General features: G+C 37.0%; 1 protein-coding gene across 2 annotated transcripts in view; it reads right to left on the bottom strand.

The window, feature by feature from the left end:
• Window positions 1-18837, bottom strand: part of ADCY8 (adenylate cyclase 8) — a 116537-nt gene that overhangs the window by 25998 nt on the left and 71702 nt on the right. Inside the window, exons 7-9 of one of the 2 annotated variants that reach the window (XM_054276668.1) lie at window positions 15924-16194; window positions 10023-10220; window positions 3853-3953 (exon numbers count right to left, since the gene is read on the bottom strand). In XM_054276668.1, coding sequence (XP_054132643.1) covers window positions 3853-3953; window positions 10023-10220; window positions 15924-16194 — 570 coding nt within the window. The remainder of the gene's footprint in view (window positions 1-3852; window positions 3954-10022; window positions 10221-15923; window positions 16195-18837) is intronic. The other variant, XM_054277482.1, reaches the window with a different exon arrangement.

The raw sequence follows: 18837 nt of genomic DNA, 5'->3' as shown, positions 1-18837 counted from the left end.
ATCTCACTGCATAGTAGTCTCTCTTAGGTTTATGCAGATGGAAGCCAACTTGATATTCACATTAACTCATTCTCCAGTGGCTATACTTTGATCCTGGGTTATGGACACTGACAGAGGGTCATGCAAGATTAATTCCTTCAGTTTCCCACAGTACAACAGTATTCTGCAACAGCTTTCTTGCTTTGCAAAGCCAAGTGGCTGTGATCCGATTTGGAACTGATAGTTTCTAACTATACCTCAGATATATATAGACAGTCTATATTTGCTGGTGTAGCCTACCAGTTCTGCTAACCTAGCCTGATCCAGCTCTGAACAAAACCAAATTCAGCTCTTCAGCAAGATTAGGATCAAGCCTCAAGAGGTCCAGCCTGAGGACACTAAACATTAGCACTTATTTTAGACTGCCAAACTCTACATGTAAGACCCATGTTATTGAATTAAGATACTACAAAGGGAGCATCTACACACCTAAGTATGGGATATAAACCCAAAATTGCAGAGTAACCTGATTACATGCCTGAGAAAATGAAACCTTGTGTTTGTTCACAATAAATTTATAGGCAACTAATTTTTTTCCATTGTAGCTGTTCAATTGAAGATTGATGTGCTTGTCTTTTGACTAAGCCTGCTTGATTAAAAACAAAACTGAAGGCGGCATGGTATGACCTCTGAGAAGAACAATCCCATATCTGTGCTGAGATTTTGATGGGAGCATGCTGATAAGATCAAGTACAATAAAATGCATTGATGAGGTCAGAGGAATCCAAACAAAAAGACTGTAATAATTTTCTGTCCATGAACATCTCCCAGAACTAGGACACCAGGCTTGGATTGCCCCTTCATTCAAGAAGAGGTTCAAGACCAATAGATTTTCTTTTCAGGGATTCTCTTACTGCCAAGATCAAGTGAAGTTTAAAAAGAGCTTTTGCCTTCCCTCTTTCTGATGTACAAATCAACTGATTTGAGCCAAAAGGAAAACTTATGAAAAACAGAAGATGGAAGTTTTTAAATTTATAACAATTTGAAATATGCTTTTTTTTTTTCCTTCACAAGAATAACTCAGTCAAAAATGGACAGAAATAAGAGTATTTCAGCAGTCAGCTCTAGTAAGACCTATTGTCCACGTGAGCATATAAACAGCTCCTTGCAGGAAATTGATGAAACTCCCAGGCCTCTTTAGAAGGACAAGATGAATCACTGCAAAGTTGGCTATGTAATATAATGGTTTCATAAAGGGCGATTATGGTAAAAAATATGACATTATTTTATCTCACTTAGATTAATTTTCCCAACTCCATATTTCAAAGAATGAAAACTATTGTAAAGATTTTTAAATTCACGTGCATCTGCCCTGTCAGGGAAAAATGCATGAATGGATCAAATATTTATCCTTAGGGAGAGAGATATAAACAGAATGGATCAAATATTTATCCTTAGGGGGAGAGATATAAACAGAAAATTCTGAAACTTCCATACCTATTAAATTTGAGATATGGTTCCCTTCTTTAACACACAGACTAAGGTAAACTCTCTGGGAAACTCCCCAGAGAACCTTAGTAATATATGTTCTATGACAATTTAAATAGCATTTTCACCAAATTTTCACAAACAAAAAACTCAGCTCAAAAAATATTCACACATCTACTTAAGCAAATACAAAATTTCATCCTTGCTCAACAGAAATCTAAACTCTTATATGTATTTTTAGGAAATGGGTAAGTTACCATGAGGACTGCATTATAGTTTGTTAGTGGTTTCATGGAAACTATTTCCATGGTTTTCCACCCTAGTATTTGACTTCTCTGATATTTACCAGAGGCATAACAAATGAATATGCAGTTATTTCAAGGATTCTCTGAATCCAAATCCTGTCTAAGTTTGTGATAGTTTGTTCAATTGCTCATGCCTTGAACTGCTTTTAGAACTGGAACTTAGGAAATTTGAACTTCCAGATTATTTTCTCATCCAATATGTTTAAGCATATTGAAACCTTCTCACTCAAAACCCCTATCCTGTTATTTTAGGGCTGCTCATCTGTTGACGGGCATGCTTTTTAAAAAATTGAAACACTTTTTGAAGCAGATTATCAGAACATTAAAAAAAAAACAAGACCAAAATTTGTCTCCTTAAGCCTTGACAGTGATCTTCAGCTCCTGACAGAACACAGGAACTGCCAATAAACACTCATGTATCTCCAAAGCTTCTCTCCAAAAGGGGTTGTGGTAAATACCCTTTCCCTAAATATCTTCCCAAGTTCTAGCAATCAAATTTCCAGGGCATTCTTGAAGACAAGGTCACATTTTTTAAAAAAATCTCTGCTGATCTTTTTTTGTAGGAATTTATTTAACCTTAATTTTGACCTATTTGTATTTGCAGCCTCTTTAACATTCAGTGACAAAAAGGTCCTTAGGGAAAAACACAAGACTCCTGGCAAGATGAGAAACTAGGAGGTGAGACAGCTGCAGGCAATGTGTTTGTGTGACTCCTTCCCCCTCACTCCCATGGCACCAGACACCCTCACATGAGTTAACAGAGATGCATCTGTGCAGGTAGAAAAAAATGTCTTTTTTTTTTTTTTTTTTAATCTGATATGGCAGTGATTGATATAGCAGCAGAAATCTTTTTGGAAAACAGGTTCTGTTAATAAGATCCATAAATCTTCTTGTACATACTGAGGAAAAAAATAACAAAAAAAAAAAAAAAATCTACCAGAAGTGAAGAACTTTAAATGTGTACTGAGAGAAGAGCTTTTAAAAAGCAAGGAAACTCACTGGGAGCAATATGGCACATAAGGAACAACAGAAGGTCACATGCTACTCCAGGTACTTTGTCAGCTGAGAATTACAAAACATATGAGACAACACTGCTACAGAATGTCTTTGACTGCCTGCACCTAACCCCCACTTTGGTGTTCTCAGACATCAACCTGGTAACTCACATCTTCCAGAAATGACCCAAGAAATCTTGCTGCATTACTGTAACACAATGTGTCTCATTTCCTGTACAAATAATGTATTTTCAAAGTTACTCTGCTGTCAGCCATAAGTTAAGGTTCATCTGAGTGCTAGAAACTACCCAAGAAATATGTTATTCTGGGAATTTTAACTCTTGCTCTGTGAAAGACCAGATGGGACCAGAGGGTTGATACAGTGGCAGTCCTGTTCTAGAAAACTGACCTCAGTCCTTGCACATACTCTTGTGATCTCATTATTAAACTGTAGACAAAAGTGCCAAATGATATGTTTGAGTCTGTGAAATGTGGACACCAAGGTCTCATCTATGTCAGATTTTCATCATCTTGATAGGAATATATTGCTTGGTCAGCCCCAGAGGAGAGGAAAGTGAAAACAGATCTACCAGATCACCTCCATGCTTATTAATGGCCTGAGACTGCTTTTCCCAGCTGGGCAAATCACATTGTCAGCAGCAAAGCAAGCAGTACAATTCTCTTACAAAGCATTTATTAAACAAAACCGAGAGAGTCACTGATACCCAGGGTGATTATCCATCACTTAGCAAAGAGGCACAGCTATTGTTCTGGATCGTGTTTCACCAGGACACACTGGAGCAAATTTTTGTAACTCAAAATTTCCACTTAACTTGGTGGTAGTTCTACTTGGAAACATAACGATATAACATCAGCACATGCTGCTGTCTCACTTGAAAACACATAGCTGTAGCTATTGTGATAAAAAAATAGCTGGCATTGCAAAAAAAGTGAACAAATATTTCCAAACACTTGTGGAAAATGGGCAGATTTTATTGGTTCATTGCACATCAATCCTAGAAATGTTATTCCACTGTGTCCCTAAGAGTGCCTTCAGATATATAGAGATATATTTCTGTATTTACCTGGAAGAAGGGAGCAAGCTTTGGATAGCGGTGATAAATACAAGAACAATAAATGCACACACCAAGTTTGATTTGAATACTTCATCCCGCATTTGAGAATACTAGAATAAAAAAAGAAAACACACACAGAAAAGTAAATTAGCTGTTAACACATGAAGTAGTTTCATTAAGCCTGATGTATATAGGAGACATGGGGAAAATTAGCACAATGGACGAATAAATCAATAAACCTGAATTTTGTTTGAAAATAAAACCCATTGAATAAATTGTTAATAATCTGGTAAAATATTTTAACCAATAATCTGCAAATTTAAACCAATAATTAAGCAAAAATCTGTAATTTGAAATACAAAATTTTTCTGCTTTGTTCAAAATTATTTGCTTTAAAAATCCTGAGGTAGATACCAGGAGCTTGTGCTGCTGTGTGGAATACTAAACATTTAATTGCTTAATAAAATACTTAATAACCAGAGAAACCATGAATTTCCTCACATGGAGACAAGCACTGGAGTCATCTGTGACTCTGCATGCATGTGGCACAGAGGGGTCTCCATGATGGTTAAATTGAGGCTGCTCTGCTATTTTTCCTAATTTTCTTTTTTAAAGAAAATTATCTAGTTAGAACATTCTGAGACTATTTGGGATGCTGGGATGCTGAAACTCTGTATCCTAACAAAGTCAGAGGCTCTGTGGAAACTTGGCAATATGGGCATTCTCCAAATGTAAAAGACTATTTGAGGTGCACTGTTATAAAGATTTATTGAAAAAATATTTTTCTCGAGCATATCAAACAACTGCGAATGCTATTAGGTTCCATTTTTAATGGAAATTACCCAGAAATGGAGTAACAGACACATCGATAGACCACAGTAGGATCAGTTGAAATGGAAATATTAACCAAGTCCTCAGCTGTTATTTATCATTGCTAATTCAATTAAACTGCAGCTGCTTACAGCAGCTGAAGATTAGTCCATAGGAATATGTTTTGTAATTGTAATTCTCTATATCCTTTATGGATACCACCAAAGTTTCTTTGTATTATAAGAAATTCTGCAAAGGCTTGCCCCAGTAATTTTTCTTCCTCTGAACAATAACTTCATTTTGTTCAAACCTTTGCTATTTTAAAGGGGCTGAAGAAAAGGTTATAAGAGTTAAAGCAATATCAGATACCAGAATCTGTCTTCAGATATTTGGAAATAGAGAAAACTTCTGTTATTAATGCCTAGAAAGCATTATAACATTAAAAAAAAAATTAAGAAATGTGTCAAGAACATACACTGAGAGAGTCCAGCTTTGAACTGGATTTCATAGCTAATTTGCTCTTGAATGGACATCCTAGCTTAGACTTAGACTTAGCCTTAAACTTTCCCTACGTGGATCTTTGGCTGGGACATCATCTCAGCACAAACATCTGATCAAAACAGTCTCAAGCTCCCAGATGGAAAAAAAGGTTTCACTTCCCTACTCCCATTTGTCATGAGTAAGAGAGGGGGTTCATGTGTTGGTGTCCCTCATTTTGACTCCTCCTCTCCTGTGATTCCACCTCGTGTCTGCTGTTGGCAGTATCACTTTGGCATGATTTTTGGCCACAGGTAATTCCACTTCATTTTGCTGCTGGAGTCCCAGGGACACTGACCCTGATTTCATGTGCAAGGAAACAGAACTGCATCAGTCTGCATAAATAATGGACCAGGGCTTTTTTCAAATAGGAAAAAAGAAAGTTACGTTCCTTAAAATATAACATAAAATTCCAACTGTTCCATAGGGAAATTAAGGCAAACTAGATGAATGAAGCACAAACATAGAATGGCCTGCTGTGTTGAGCATTACGTCAAAAGGATGGATGCTGTGTTCTAATCAGTAACAACATTGTGATGAGGAATTGTTGGCATCCCTAGGCAGCACTGACATAAATGATAAATGCAGCAGCTCTGTAGCAGTCTACCCCTTAATGACTTGGAGAAATAATTGAAGGATTCACTAAGCCTCAAGGCCCTTCAAAAATCATGGGGAGGGCATGTAGCCAACCAGAGCTGTGTAGAGTGGTAGGAAGAATTGTGATGTGACCTTGTCTGCAGTGGAAACCTTCCCTGGACACCCCACAGAGCCATCTGTGCTGGTGTGACTTGCCTAAGAAAGGCCAGGATTCTCCTGTTGAGAATGCTGCTTATTCCTCACCTCTCTCCTCCAAAGCCTCTTTGAAAGGAAAGAACCAGTAATATGACAGGCTTCACATGTTCCCCGAAAGAAAATGTTTGTGCACTGGGGAGGAAGGTGTTTGGTCTTATCCACCCTGCTGCTCTTTGACTCAGAGAGGATCTTATAGATGCAAAGGGAGACCAGGTTTGTTCTTCATCAGAGAAGTTGGAAAAGTTTCTGCAATACAGGAGAGGAATGGAAGAATATGTTTCAAGAAGTCTAAGCAGGAGAGGAAATGAACTTCTGGGAAGACCAAAGAGGAGACAGAGATCCAGCTGCTGATCAACAATAGAAAAGTTGCTGGACAGGCACAGAGTTTGCCCAGCATCTCTTGCAGACCTTCTTGCAACTGGAAGTTTCTGAGTTAAGGAAGGAGGTGATGCCTGTGGCTGCTGAGATATAGCAAGCCGGAGGAGCAAAATTGTTTTCCTACCCATGTAATTTCTATTTATCTTACCGGTCAGAAATTGTGAAACAGAGAAACTCAGATATTTAGGTCAAATATTTGAACTAAGAAAATGTGTACTTTGAAATTCAAAGCTCTTTTGATATTTCCAGTGTGCTCACCTCACAGAAAATACGTAAATGTTTCATGTCTAAGACCAGCCTGTTTTCTAATCCAAGTACAAATATGCAGGAAGACTTCGAATATCTTTATACAAACCTTTACATTGGAAACTTTCTTTAATAAATCCCTACCAGCATGTAAAATTCCCTGTCCTGTGCCTCTGCTTTACCCTGTATGAAAGTATATAGTATGGATATTTTAAAATTGCTGATATTTAGGGACATCATCATGATGATATCTTTTAATTAGTTTAATAATCCGAAGTAGGATCAGATTTTCCTATGAGCCATTATATAATTGGAAATTTTAGTATCTTTTCATACTACCATCAGAAGTACCTTCCTGTGATGATATGCATACATGCTATTTGTGAAAAAAATCTCTAGCAAAATTGAGGGTACATTGTCTCTAAATGATATATCAAGCATTAATGAGTGAAATACAGGTTAGTAATGACCAGTCAATTTCACTAAAGAATCTATTAGATATACCAGGTGGGGTCCTGCACAAATCCTATGAAAAATGAAGGATTGCAGAATTCATATGGAAAATAATGCCTGAGAAAGGTAACCCATTCTCTAATGTGACTGCTACTGCCTGCTGTGGAATACACATTTTCCTGTTACCACAGAAGGACAAAGAGAGAGGAGTGGCAAGATGTTCCAATGGCTTAAACTGCAGTGACATAGCAGTTATCTAAACCAGTGAAAACCAGGATCTGTGCTAGCTCCATGGTACTTTTGTGCATGTTGATTCCAGAATTATTTTGGTTTTTTTTTTCCTAACCTTTTGAAATCTTAAATGAAGAGATCTGCACATTTCCTGGCTAATGTAAACCTGATATCTGGGATTGCTTTGTAGGGAAAAAAAATCAAACCAACCCAGACTGTTTAAACAGAGGTGCATTGTAACATTTCAGATCCATTCATGTCACCCCATGATCCCACATCATGGCAGTCCTGTTACTAATGCTGGAGGAAGAAATGTAATTTATTGTTCATGTGGTTACTCACTTTTCTGTCATTTGAGGTACAGAACATTAACACAATCTCACTGAATGAGGTAAAGGCAACACTTCTTGGCCAGGATCTCAGCTATTTAAACCTGAATTTGCTGTATTTCCTAAATGGACTGGAAGAAGGGAGAAAGTGGTAGTAACAAGATGGGATGGATGAAATAGCTGTTTTCTGCAGGAAAATAGTTCAAATATTACTTTTTCCATGACTTCCTGAAACCTATGGTTAAACACTAAGGTTAAAAGGACAAACCTGTAATTACTGTACATGCAGGAGGGAAGGGACATTTCCCATGCTGTCCCATAAGATAATTCCTCCTGTCCACAACAAGGAGGACACTATGACTCATCTTCCCTTAATCCACACCATTCCTTTGTATCCTGGTACATCCCTCATCACTATCTGAGCACCCTGAGCAGAAGCAAGGAGGAGCTGACCAGAGCCTGCCCAGATGTTGGTGGTGGATGTGCCAGAACAAATAAAGCAGTGGTGACATATTTTAGAACTTCACTCCTTCCTAATATGAGAAACCAATTAATTTGTGGAACAGAGAGAAGACTCAGTCAACATTGCTGAATGGATTTTATATTTCTATTGCCTGTGCTACTAGTTGGGACTAACACCTAAGGAAATATTGAATGAAAGCATAATTCTCCAAAGACTGCAGTCCAATTCTCAATTGGAAATATCTTACTGGGAAGAAAATGTACCAAATCTGCTAAAAATTTTAACTTTTAAGTAGACATTTTTCATTCAGATGCAATTAAAAACTTTATTAATAATTTAAATCTGACTTATGTAATGTGGTGGATTAGGGCATGGATCTTTTTTATGTTCTTAAATTCCTTTTAAATTGAATTCTACACTACCCCGATAGTTTTTCTTCGTGGCTGATAATTGTGAAATATAAAATAAAAAGAGAGTTTATTTTCTGGATATGGGTTCTGATTCTGGGCAGTGTCCTTTTACATCAGCCCATGCTCAGCCCTTGTGTGATTAAATAGCACAGTAAGGGAAAGTGAGCCACTGACAAGTTTGCTCATTCCTCAAGTTGTTTGTGATCAGGCTGTTTCCACCTTTAACCAAAAAGTACAGATTCTTTCACCATATTTTTTTTATCTTGTATCTTGAAAACATTAACGATCATTCATGATTTCTGGGACTTTATGTAGTAATTAATTTGATATTGGAGATCTTGAATTTCTCTTGCTCTGGGTCTGTGTCAGCTTTGCATGATGACTGCACTGAAAGAAGTATCTTCATATCTTCCTTTTCAGCAGATAATTAATTGTGGATAATTTGGTTTTGGAGGTTCTACCTTGTGTCTCAGTGTAACTCCTCATGAGGAAATGCAATCTTGTATTTCTGTTTTAGCAAGCATTTGTTATTTCTTCTTCAAGATTACTAGTGCAATAAGGGCTTAGGTAGACTTCAAGCAGAATTTTTCTTTTCCAGTTGGGATAAAGCTCTCACTAATCAGCCTTCCCGAGGACTAGTCTCTCATAAATCAAGTACAAATGTCCATTTTCCAGTGGAAGTAAGTGTGTTGATAGAGAAGTGAACCTCCATGCCTCCATGCTTTCATTTCCCTGCTATTTTTATTTCCTTTCAGTCAAATGCACATAGTATTGTAGACCTGCTGTACTGCACTGTCATAGCATGTGAGATTATCAAAGAAAGTCAGTGAAATTATTTGAGACCTGTGCAACTTCACCCCATGCCATCAGCTTTCAAGGAGTGTTCTCCCATTACCTTATCCTTTAAAACTTATAACTTACATCTGGATGTAGACTGAAAGAAAAGTTAATGAGATCATATTGCTGTTGAGGAGAAGCAAAGACACAAACCATATTTAGCTCTTAGAAACAGGTTTTTAAGAGGGATGTTTAAAACAGAGAGTTGAAAAATTACTCTTGACTTGAAATAAATACTGCAGCTGCATAGAAGACATCAGAGGGATTCTATGAATAAATGGAAGGAACATATCTATATAAATATAGATATGTATTTTTTGAATAGAAATGTAAGTTTATTAATATGCTCAATCACCATTAGCGCCAAAGTAACCTGCCATCTGACAGAAAACTGCTTGTACTTGATGCCAAGTTCAACCCAGCCAGTGGTTGTTGTTTTCAGAAACTGAGTTTGTTCAGTGTACATATTTTCCAACAAGGAAAGGCAATCATTTCAGCATTATAGCACCTGCATCATGTCACTGTGTATCATGAACTCTAGCTCAGCCCCGCCTTATGAAAACTGAAACAAAATGAAAAAGAAAAACAAAGCAAGAAAAAAACAACACAGGCCAGAACCTACAGCTTTTCTACTTCAGTGAACATTTATTACAATTTGAGTTGTGAATATTGCAGCTACCAAGCCCCAGCTACCTTATGCTCCAGGCTGGAGTCTTTAAACATCAGTGAAAAAGGCTTGATATGCTCTCTTCTCAATTTATCGCCACTCCGTAAGTCGATGGTGTGCTCTATTCGCTTGTTAATTTCCTCAGGCCCAGACTGGACATGCAAAGCTTGTGCAAGATGGTTTGGAAGCAGATTTATTGAATTTCTTGTTAGGGCAGCCAGAGTCTAGGGGAAAGCACATGCAAACAGAATAAACCTGCTGGTCCCCTTGGGTTAAAAATGCAATGTTTTAGTTCATGTTGCATTGCAAACCATTACAGCATTCCATGCAATTCGTTCAATGAAATCTATAGAAGTGTAAAATAATAACTCTGTTCCACTAGACACATACAGTACATCAAGGGGGGCATTTTAATGCCTTCTTTTTTATAGGTTAGAAGGTTTGTAGCTGCACTGAGCATTAGGACTATATTCCACTTTCCAAATCTGATATTTAATTATTAAAGCATGCATGAGGGGAGTACACACCGAAATCACAGCAGAATATCTGACTCAATGGTGTGTTTTAGTAAATAAGAATGGAAGCCATATAAAACAAAATCCACAACAAAGGAGTAACGAAGATTTTTTTATCTCAAAGTTACTGCATGTGTGTAGTTAAGGAACAGATCACTTAGTCAGGAGTGAAGAAGGTGACATTTCTGATTACTTCAGCTTGGGTTTTTAGATAATATGTTCTTCTTCACTACTGGTATATTTCAGCCAATCTAACATTACAGTTAGGCTATATGATTTAATTTAACTGTAATTCATATTAGCATTTAAATTATCATCTCAAATGCATTATTCCTTTGGTATTTCAATGACTAATCAAAGGAAAAAATGAAAATACTTTTGCTTCACAAAGGAATTCTAGCAGATATAGTATGAAGGGTGTTTCAACTTCAGCAAAGAGATAGAGTTTGCTTTCATAAAGAGAATAACTCATTCCCATTTCATGACACAAACCACAGTGAAGCAGCTCTTTCCCACTTGAATGGGAAAAGAAACTCTACTACTGTAGTATTCCCAAGGGTTAAGAAATGTTAATGAATGGAAAGGATGTGAAACTTCATACATCATAGCATAAGACATTTCAGCATTATTATGGGTGGAAAATAAATTTCTGCCTGAGAAAAGTTATTCCACAGGTCCTTCCTGAAAAGACCTTCAGCTCTGTCTCCTATTGGGCATTGTTGAATCAGGAACTCAGGATGTTCTGTCACCAGATGCCCCTGAAAAGCCAGGGATGATACAAAAGAATTTTCTGATATAAATTCTTTTTTATCACAGGATTACATTGGGCAAATGCTATAGGCAGGTTTCCCTTGTTAATATTCAAACTATAGTAAGCAAACATATTCTAATGAATCTGGGTAGCACATTAAAACACAGGAAGGGTCTCAAGTACCCACTGCCAAAGCCCAGGTGACAACTTTCCTTACAATCCTAAAATCAAGTCCATGGACTCTGTAGTCACAGATAGTATTTCATATTCCATCTTATTAACAGTAATTTAAGATCCCAAAATACAGGCAGAAAATTTTCTCTCTGTTTCAAAGTGAAAAACAGTTTTCCTGTTTGTTTAGTAGAAAAAGGGCTTCAGTAGAGAAGGTTTGGGATGACACTCAACTTGAATCTTCCCTTCTCCTGTCTAGAAAATCACTATTATCAACATTAGGAGAAAAAAACAGTATCAAAGAAACTTTTCTCATGCTCAGGTTTCAGATATGTCTGAACTCATATCTTGACCTGGGAAGAAACAATCAAGGCAAGTGGATAAATGCTATATTATTACACACTGTGACACTACTTTAGTTTAAGTACTCTTATCTCTTTTAAACTGAGCTAGGAAGAAAAGCTTTTATCAATTTGTGGTGTCTGAAAGGACATGAGTGTGTCTGAAGTCCCTGCTAAAGGATAAGATCACATCAGATGGTGGTGTGTAAATTGATTCCTCAGAATTACATTGCATTTCTGTTTCTGCACTGGAAACGAGGGTGGAGAACATCCCTAATGTTTTTGATGAGCATTTTGTTTTATTTATACAAGGAAAATAATCTCAGTTCATCCTGTTAAGCAACTATATTTTGGTTAAAATTCTATTTTAAGCTGTGATTGATATGAAGGCTTGTGTCCTTGCTGAATGTATGAAGTGTTTTACATCTCATGGTAGATGAACATGACACATCACCACTATGACCATGGTGCCTGTAGTATTTTGCAAAAATAGACTCTGAATTTGCATTTATATTCACAATATAACAAGGAAATTAATATTTTTATTTCATCATTTTCTCTCCCTCATATACATGCACATACTTAAGAAAAATGTTTCCCTGTGTTTAGGTATAAAAGCAATGAAAAAACATCATGCAAATTATTGTCTAAAGAATAAATCCTAACCACATTTTTTTCTCTTATCCCCTTCTTTGTTCTGCATCTTTTAAGGCTTCTTTATGCAAACACAAAGAAATATTGATTCTTCCTATTATCTCTCCTTCACTTTTGTGAGCAGCTCTATGGAAGACACAGTTGTGAATTCTCCAATGGGCTTTTGAGGTTTTCTGATGCTGACAATAACCATTGATCATACAGGATCAAACACAAAAGTCTTTAAAAAAAACCCAACAAAACAACAAACCCTAGCCAAACTTGCATCTGAAATGGAAAGATGAATTAAAACAAACAAAAATAATAAACTTCCAACTTTAGACAAATTTTATAGAGACTTTAAAAGATTAGATTTAATTCCTTTCTGGGAAATTTTCCTGTAAAAAAAGTCCAAGCACACAGATCTCAACAAGAATGGAAATTTTTAATCTGTGTCATTTAGAAAATCTTAGGAAGGTTTTGAATTACTTTTTTCATACTGTGAGCATCATGTTTTGGAAGGAAATAGGAAAATAAAAGGTCACGTGCTCAAAAAGACGGGTTGGAGGTAGGATTTACCTCAAGAGGAAGACACCTAAATGAGGGTGTGTACAAGTTTGGTGTCTACCTGCTCAGTGTCTAAACTTCTGTTTCTTCCAATATACACTACAGATACTTTCAGTTTCCCTATCACATGTAGCTGTGGTCAGCAGAGATGCTTTGGGGACTGGACAATATTCAGGAGCCAGGAGATGTGGCACAAAACACAGGGACTCCATGGTACCACTGGTCAGTGGTGAGCACAGCTGGGGAGTGCTGGGGCATCTCAGCACAGAAATAACAACAATAATAACAATGGGGCAGCTGCAACACACGGGTACCTTGGCTTTGAACCGATTTCCACCCTTTTCTTTAGACTTGTCTGTCATCTTGGCAGTCTTATAGTATAGTTTCTATGCTCACTGTTAAGCTTTGCGACAACCACTACTAAGGTGTGCAAACGTACACCTACAGAAGACAGACATATTAATATGCTGTTTTTCCTAATTCACATCCTGACAAGCCCATCAGGTGCCTCCACCAGCACATCCAGTGACCATGTTATGTACCTTTTCAAAGGTACATGGAAGAAATCCAACAGTCATTAATTCATTCTAGAGGAGGAGGCCTTTTCTCTCATGAAATAAAATAATTTCTGTACAATTTTCTTTGTTTTAAGTAAGAAGCCTAGGCACATGTTTCACTACCAGAAACCTCCATTTATATTGGGCATGTGTAAATTTCAGACAAGAACTTTCACCCTTGCCTTGCCTGACAATCAAAGCAAGGGCACATAGTGATAACGGGGCTATAGGTGTAGTTTTTGCTAATATCTGTGACTGCCTACATAAAAAGTGGTTATTTGTTTCTTACTCACATAAACACATCTACAATTCACTGATTCAGGCTGTTCATAGAACACCAGTTCAAGATAATGAGTGTGTGTTGGGATAAATTTGAATTTAGCTTAAGAACACCCCAGAGATTTCTTTTCACATGCTTCCTAACATAACTAGAGTTAAAAGTAAGATACATGTGATCAATTGCTCAAATTTTGTTGTAATTTATATTGAGTAAAGAAATAATTTAAATTCAATTGGCAAATATTCAAACATACAGAGTGATTCACTGCTGGGTTGCTGCTTCTACAATTCTCAAAACCTGCTGCTGACAGTGACCTTTAAGCTGCTTAATTAGTGTTATTAAATGCTTATTCTGTCCAAGACTGACACACCTCTGGAAAATGCTACTACATCCTGGTATAATTTAAATCCATCATCTGAATTTTTTAGCTAAAATACATTATTTATGAGCAATACTGCCTATTGTCTCAACTGTAAATTAAAAATTACATAATAATTGAATCATACATGGAACAGCAGATTTTTAAAATCCTGTCTCCACCAAAAGGCTTATTGTTAAACTGTGTTATATAAAATTACAGCTTTTCCCAACACCACTTCAAATTCTTTAAAAAAACCCGTGAGAAACTGCTCTAAAAGTAGATTATTTATTGCTATAAGAAAAAAAAAAGTTTTAAAGAAGCTGTTAAGCTATGCCTATTTCAATTGCTTTCAAGTCCTTTTTACTAGTACTAGGAGTTGTTCAATAATTGGATAAAAATGGATAAAAAATAATCCTTTTTTTTTTTTATTTCTCGTTGTTAGCATCAAGGTCAGGTTTAGCTGAGAAAATGACCAAAAAAATGAAAGCCTACTCTGCCCAGATTTCTTTGGATTACAGAAATTGGAATATCTTAAAGGGAAAGATATAGAGAGAGATCACAAGATATTCACAGCAGCATGCACCCATATCTCTATTCCTAATGAAATGACAATATAGAGACAGGTCAACAAAATACAGAAAATACTGTAAGGCAGTGTACATGCAGATGCACAGATGTACAGAACACATATAAAACAGGTGTTTTATATAACAGCAAACTGTGCCATGCTCCAATTCAGTTTGAAGAGATGAAGACACTGCTGTGGGCTGACTGATTGTGAGATTTTATCACTTCTGAGCACATTTGTAAGAAGCAGAAGACGGTTGACAAAAGCAAGACCTCCACACAACAATGTTCAACAGACAGCTCAGACAAGTAGGAATAAGGGTGTGCAGCAGAAGAGAGGATCTATCATGTCATTTCAGATCCCTCAAAGAAAATGAAGGAAAACTTCAGCTGACCGGGTGTTATAAAGACTCATCAATCCTCCAAGTGCAGTGGGAAGAGTGGAGTCTGAGGGCATTTTAACCTTTGCATCTTTAATTCCTCTAAACAATAATGATGTTTTTTTACCATACAAGAATTGTTGGTTCCCAGGCTGCTGCAATCAGCCATGCAGTGCTTTTGGAAAATATCTGATCAGGAGAAGTTGCTATTATCTCATATTTCTATTGAGCTACAGATGTCCTTAAAGTCTAACTCATCTGCTAGTGAACTTTAAATGTCTCTTAGAGTATGAGTTTTTAATATTTTTTTGTTAAAAAAGTGAGACATTAAGAACCTGATTTCACAAGGTGCTTTTTTTTCCTTCCCTCACATATCTATAAACTACTTTATGTGTTTTCCCCTGGGAAAATGCCCTTTCCTTCATCCCTTTAATTTGATGGCCTTCCATTGAAGCTATGCAATGAGATAAACACTCTCACTAGAATGTTCCAATAGTTTAGTAACATTAGATTTATTTTTAATTACTTCATGGAGCGGTTCAATTAAAACTAAGCCATGCAGCATTTAATTTCAGTTGGGAAAAAGAAAAAAAAAACAATGAACCCAAAATCTCTGCTTCACTGGCATTTTCCCAGTTTAGATACATGATTTTTCTGCCTTGAAACAATTTGTTCAATCCTCTGCTGTTACAGTACATGTTAGAATAAAGGTTAAGGATGAAGTTGCCACCTCTGAGGCCTCCATTGTTGAAGCGCACTCAATCATGCATTCATCTCAGTGACTTTAAAGGAAGTTTGACTTACGTTTTGTTTTCCCACTATGTTATCAAATGGGAGTTCAGGGCTCCAGGATCCCTCTGTAAATGTAGCTCCACTGTTTCTCCTGTCAGAGGAGCTGACAGCCTCTTTCACAATATCTTCAGGTAAAGTCAAAAGACTCTCCTCAGGTTGTTTAATTAAAAAAGTCTCAATGTTGTGTTTCCTCAGGAATTCATTGCGCTCTTTGCCGTGCCCTTCTTCAACTTTATAATCCCCGTTCAGGCAGTCCAGAGTGGCTTTGGAGATGTGAATCCTCCTGCATAGGTGAAATAAGTAGTAGAAAATACTGATTGTGCTCTACTATACACAGGTTAGAAGGAGGTTTTGAACTCTATATTGTTTAACATCATGCATAAACACAAGGTTTTATATTGCAAACAATGAAAATTAAGTAGTGCATTTAAAAACATGAGCTTTATTTGTGGTCAAATAACCTCAAAATATGTTTACATTAATAAGATGTCATTAATGCACAAAGTCCTGTCACAGGAAAAACACTCTGACATCCACACCTGATACCTTTGCTCATATTTAATAGTTTAATGGGGGACCTTCCCAAGTAAAATGCTATTCTGAGTGAAAGAAAATTGTACTTCAGGGAAGTATGTTGAGAGAAAAATAAATGGTAGGCATTGGAGCAGTTTATGTGAAGGTCTTTAATTTCTTTCAGTTTCCTGAGGTAGCTTAAACATTTGAAATTAGTGGTCTGATTGCACCTGAAGTGAATGAGGGAAATAGGAGAACTATGCAAAGGCAAGCAACATAATGATTTCTATTAACACCATGCAATGAGTTCTGTAAGCTTCAGCCAAAGTGAAGTTGAATATAAGAGATCATATCCAAAAGAGCTCAAATTTTGCAGTGGTATGATAGAAATTTGGATGTCTTCTATCCAAACCATTTTTAAGGAATCTTCATGTTCCTGGATGTAGAAGAATTGCAGACACCTCTAGAGCCCATCAACATGGTCAGCTATGCTGCACTCTACAATGCAGCATCATGAATCAAGTGAGAGTTGTTCATTAGGCATTTATCTGGCCCAAATAAAATAGCTGTAGTGACTTTAAACCAGCTGATTTTTTAAACTTTGAGTGCATGTCACTTTCTGAAAGACAGACTTGCATACAGATTCCTAATATTTAGAGTGAGCTGAAATTCTTGATCCTTTCTTGATGACACATGCTACATTGCTTTTCTTAGGCACCACAGTTTGTCTTGCTCCTGTGAAGGAAATGGTCCTAGCATGTCCCTTGGGGACTCCCTTCTGTTACTCAAAGGATGCCAATACAGAACTGAGCTGCATAATATTTTGGTGGAATAAAACACTATAAGAGTATATATGATGTATATGCATTGCTAGAAAAAAAAGTCCTGGTTGTATTTAAGCAGTGTGAAGTGCCCAGGAGTATCACAACTTGGCACAAACTGTCAATGTGGACTATTAAATATCAACAACTAATTTAAAGATCAAAAATTTGTATCCCAGTCATTTTTAAGCTGTCTCAAATTCCCTGGTTCTTCTCAGGTTTTGTACAGCTTTCTCTTTCTAAAGTCATGCTGTTATAATAATCACAGACATTACTAGTATTTTGTAGTGAAAAATCAGTAAAACTCATTACAAAACCCAGTAAAAATGTCTTTCAAATACAAGCAACTTTTGTCCAGGACTGAAACAGCAAAGCATTTGACCTCTCAGAAGGATGATGAATTTCCTAGTCCTTAGAAATCCAAAAAGGCTAAATTGATTTAAGTAAAATACTAACCTAAAACTAAAGAAAAAAAGAAAAAAGAGAAAGTGATACACTTGTTGCCAAGGTGAATATCTCTCTTTTTAGATTCAACTAATATAATGTAGGAAATAAGGCCTTGAAATATGGATTTTGTGATGGCTATGATAACAGCTTTACCAGAGTATGGAGATAGCTATTAATGTGATATCCTTAAATGGGTCAGGTATTAATAAATAGTTGGCAGATTATAAGTATTTTCTGGCTTCATGTTTTGTACTGCTTGCTTAAAAAAACTTAAAATGTGAAGAGATATCTTTTAATTTTCTACAAATACAGTACATTGGGAACCTGAGTATTGAAGTAAAAAAATATTGCCTGACCTACTCTTGAAAGCATATCAGGCCTGCAGTGTTAGATGATACCTGTCATTGAGACCTCATTGAAAATTAATTATTACCTAGGATTTATGCAATTCACTACTGCAGAGTAATAACCACATACATTAAGTAAAAACTATTAGAAAATGGAATCCTGGCAGAAGAATGTGACTGACTACAAGATCACAAGATTTCCTTCTCAGGTGCTGTAGACACTTTTTTTACTCTCAGAAAACTGGAAATTGCCATTTTTTTCTCAGTGCTCCTAAGAGCCTTCCCCATGGCAGCTGGTCTGGGGTTATGCTCCCTCTGTCAGGTGCAATCTCTCCCTGCATCTCCCGAGGTGGATGGGGCTCAGGGGCACACACAGGAATTCAGGGGGAGAGCTGAGCCCCTTTCCTGCTCTCAGAATGGGTAAAAGGACATTTCCCATCCTCAGCTGCCTCCCTCCACTATGCCCTCAGGAAAATGCTGCAGTTCATCTTTGCCCTTGTTTCACACCCTGAGAGCAGCACCGCTCACAACCCCAGGGCAGCTTTCCTGGTGAAGCTGCTCTAGGAAAGGGAATGACCTCAGTATTGCAATAAGTAGGGGGATTTGGATGCTAGTGGCAGGGAGAAGTAAGGTGAGGCTGAAATGAATTTAACTGATCTATTAAATCTGCTCTGCACACTAGGAACTCTGATGTAAATCACTATTCTGAGGGACTTGGTTCATTGCTGTCACACACAGGCTTTGTTCTGCTGGCACACTGGTATCCAGGAAATCACTCTGCTCTGGCAGACTGAAAAC

The sequence above is a fragment of the Melozone crissalis genome, unplaced genomic scaffold (genome assembly GCF_028551555.1).
Source record: "Melozone crissalis strain CALT ecotype California unplaced genomic scaffold, PUWL_Pcris_2 ptg000002l_1, whole genome shotgun sequence".
In the NCBI taxonomy this organism is placed as follows: domain Eukaryota; kingdom Metazoa; phylum Chordata; class Aves; order Passeriformes; family Passerellidae; genus Melozone; species Melozone crissalis.
Note: the sequence above shows the minus strand (reverse complement) of the source record. Positions and strands in the feature narration are given on the sequence as shown.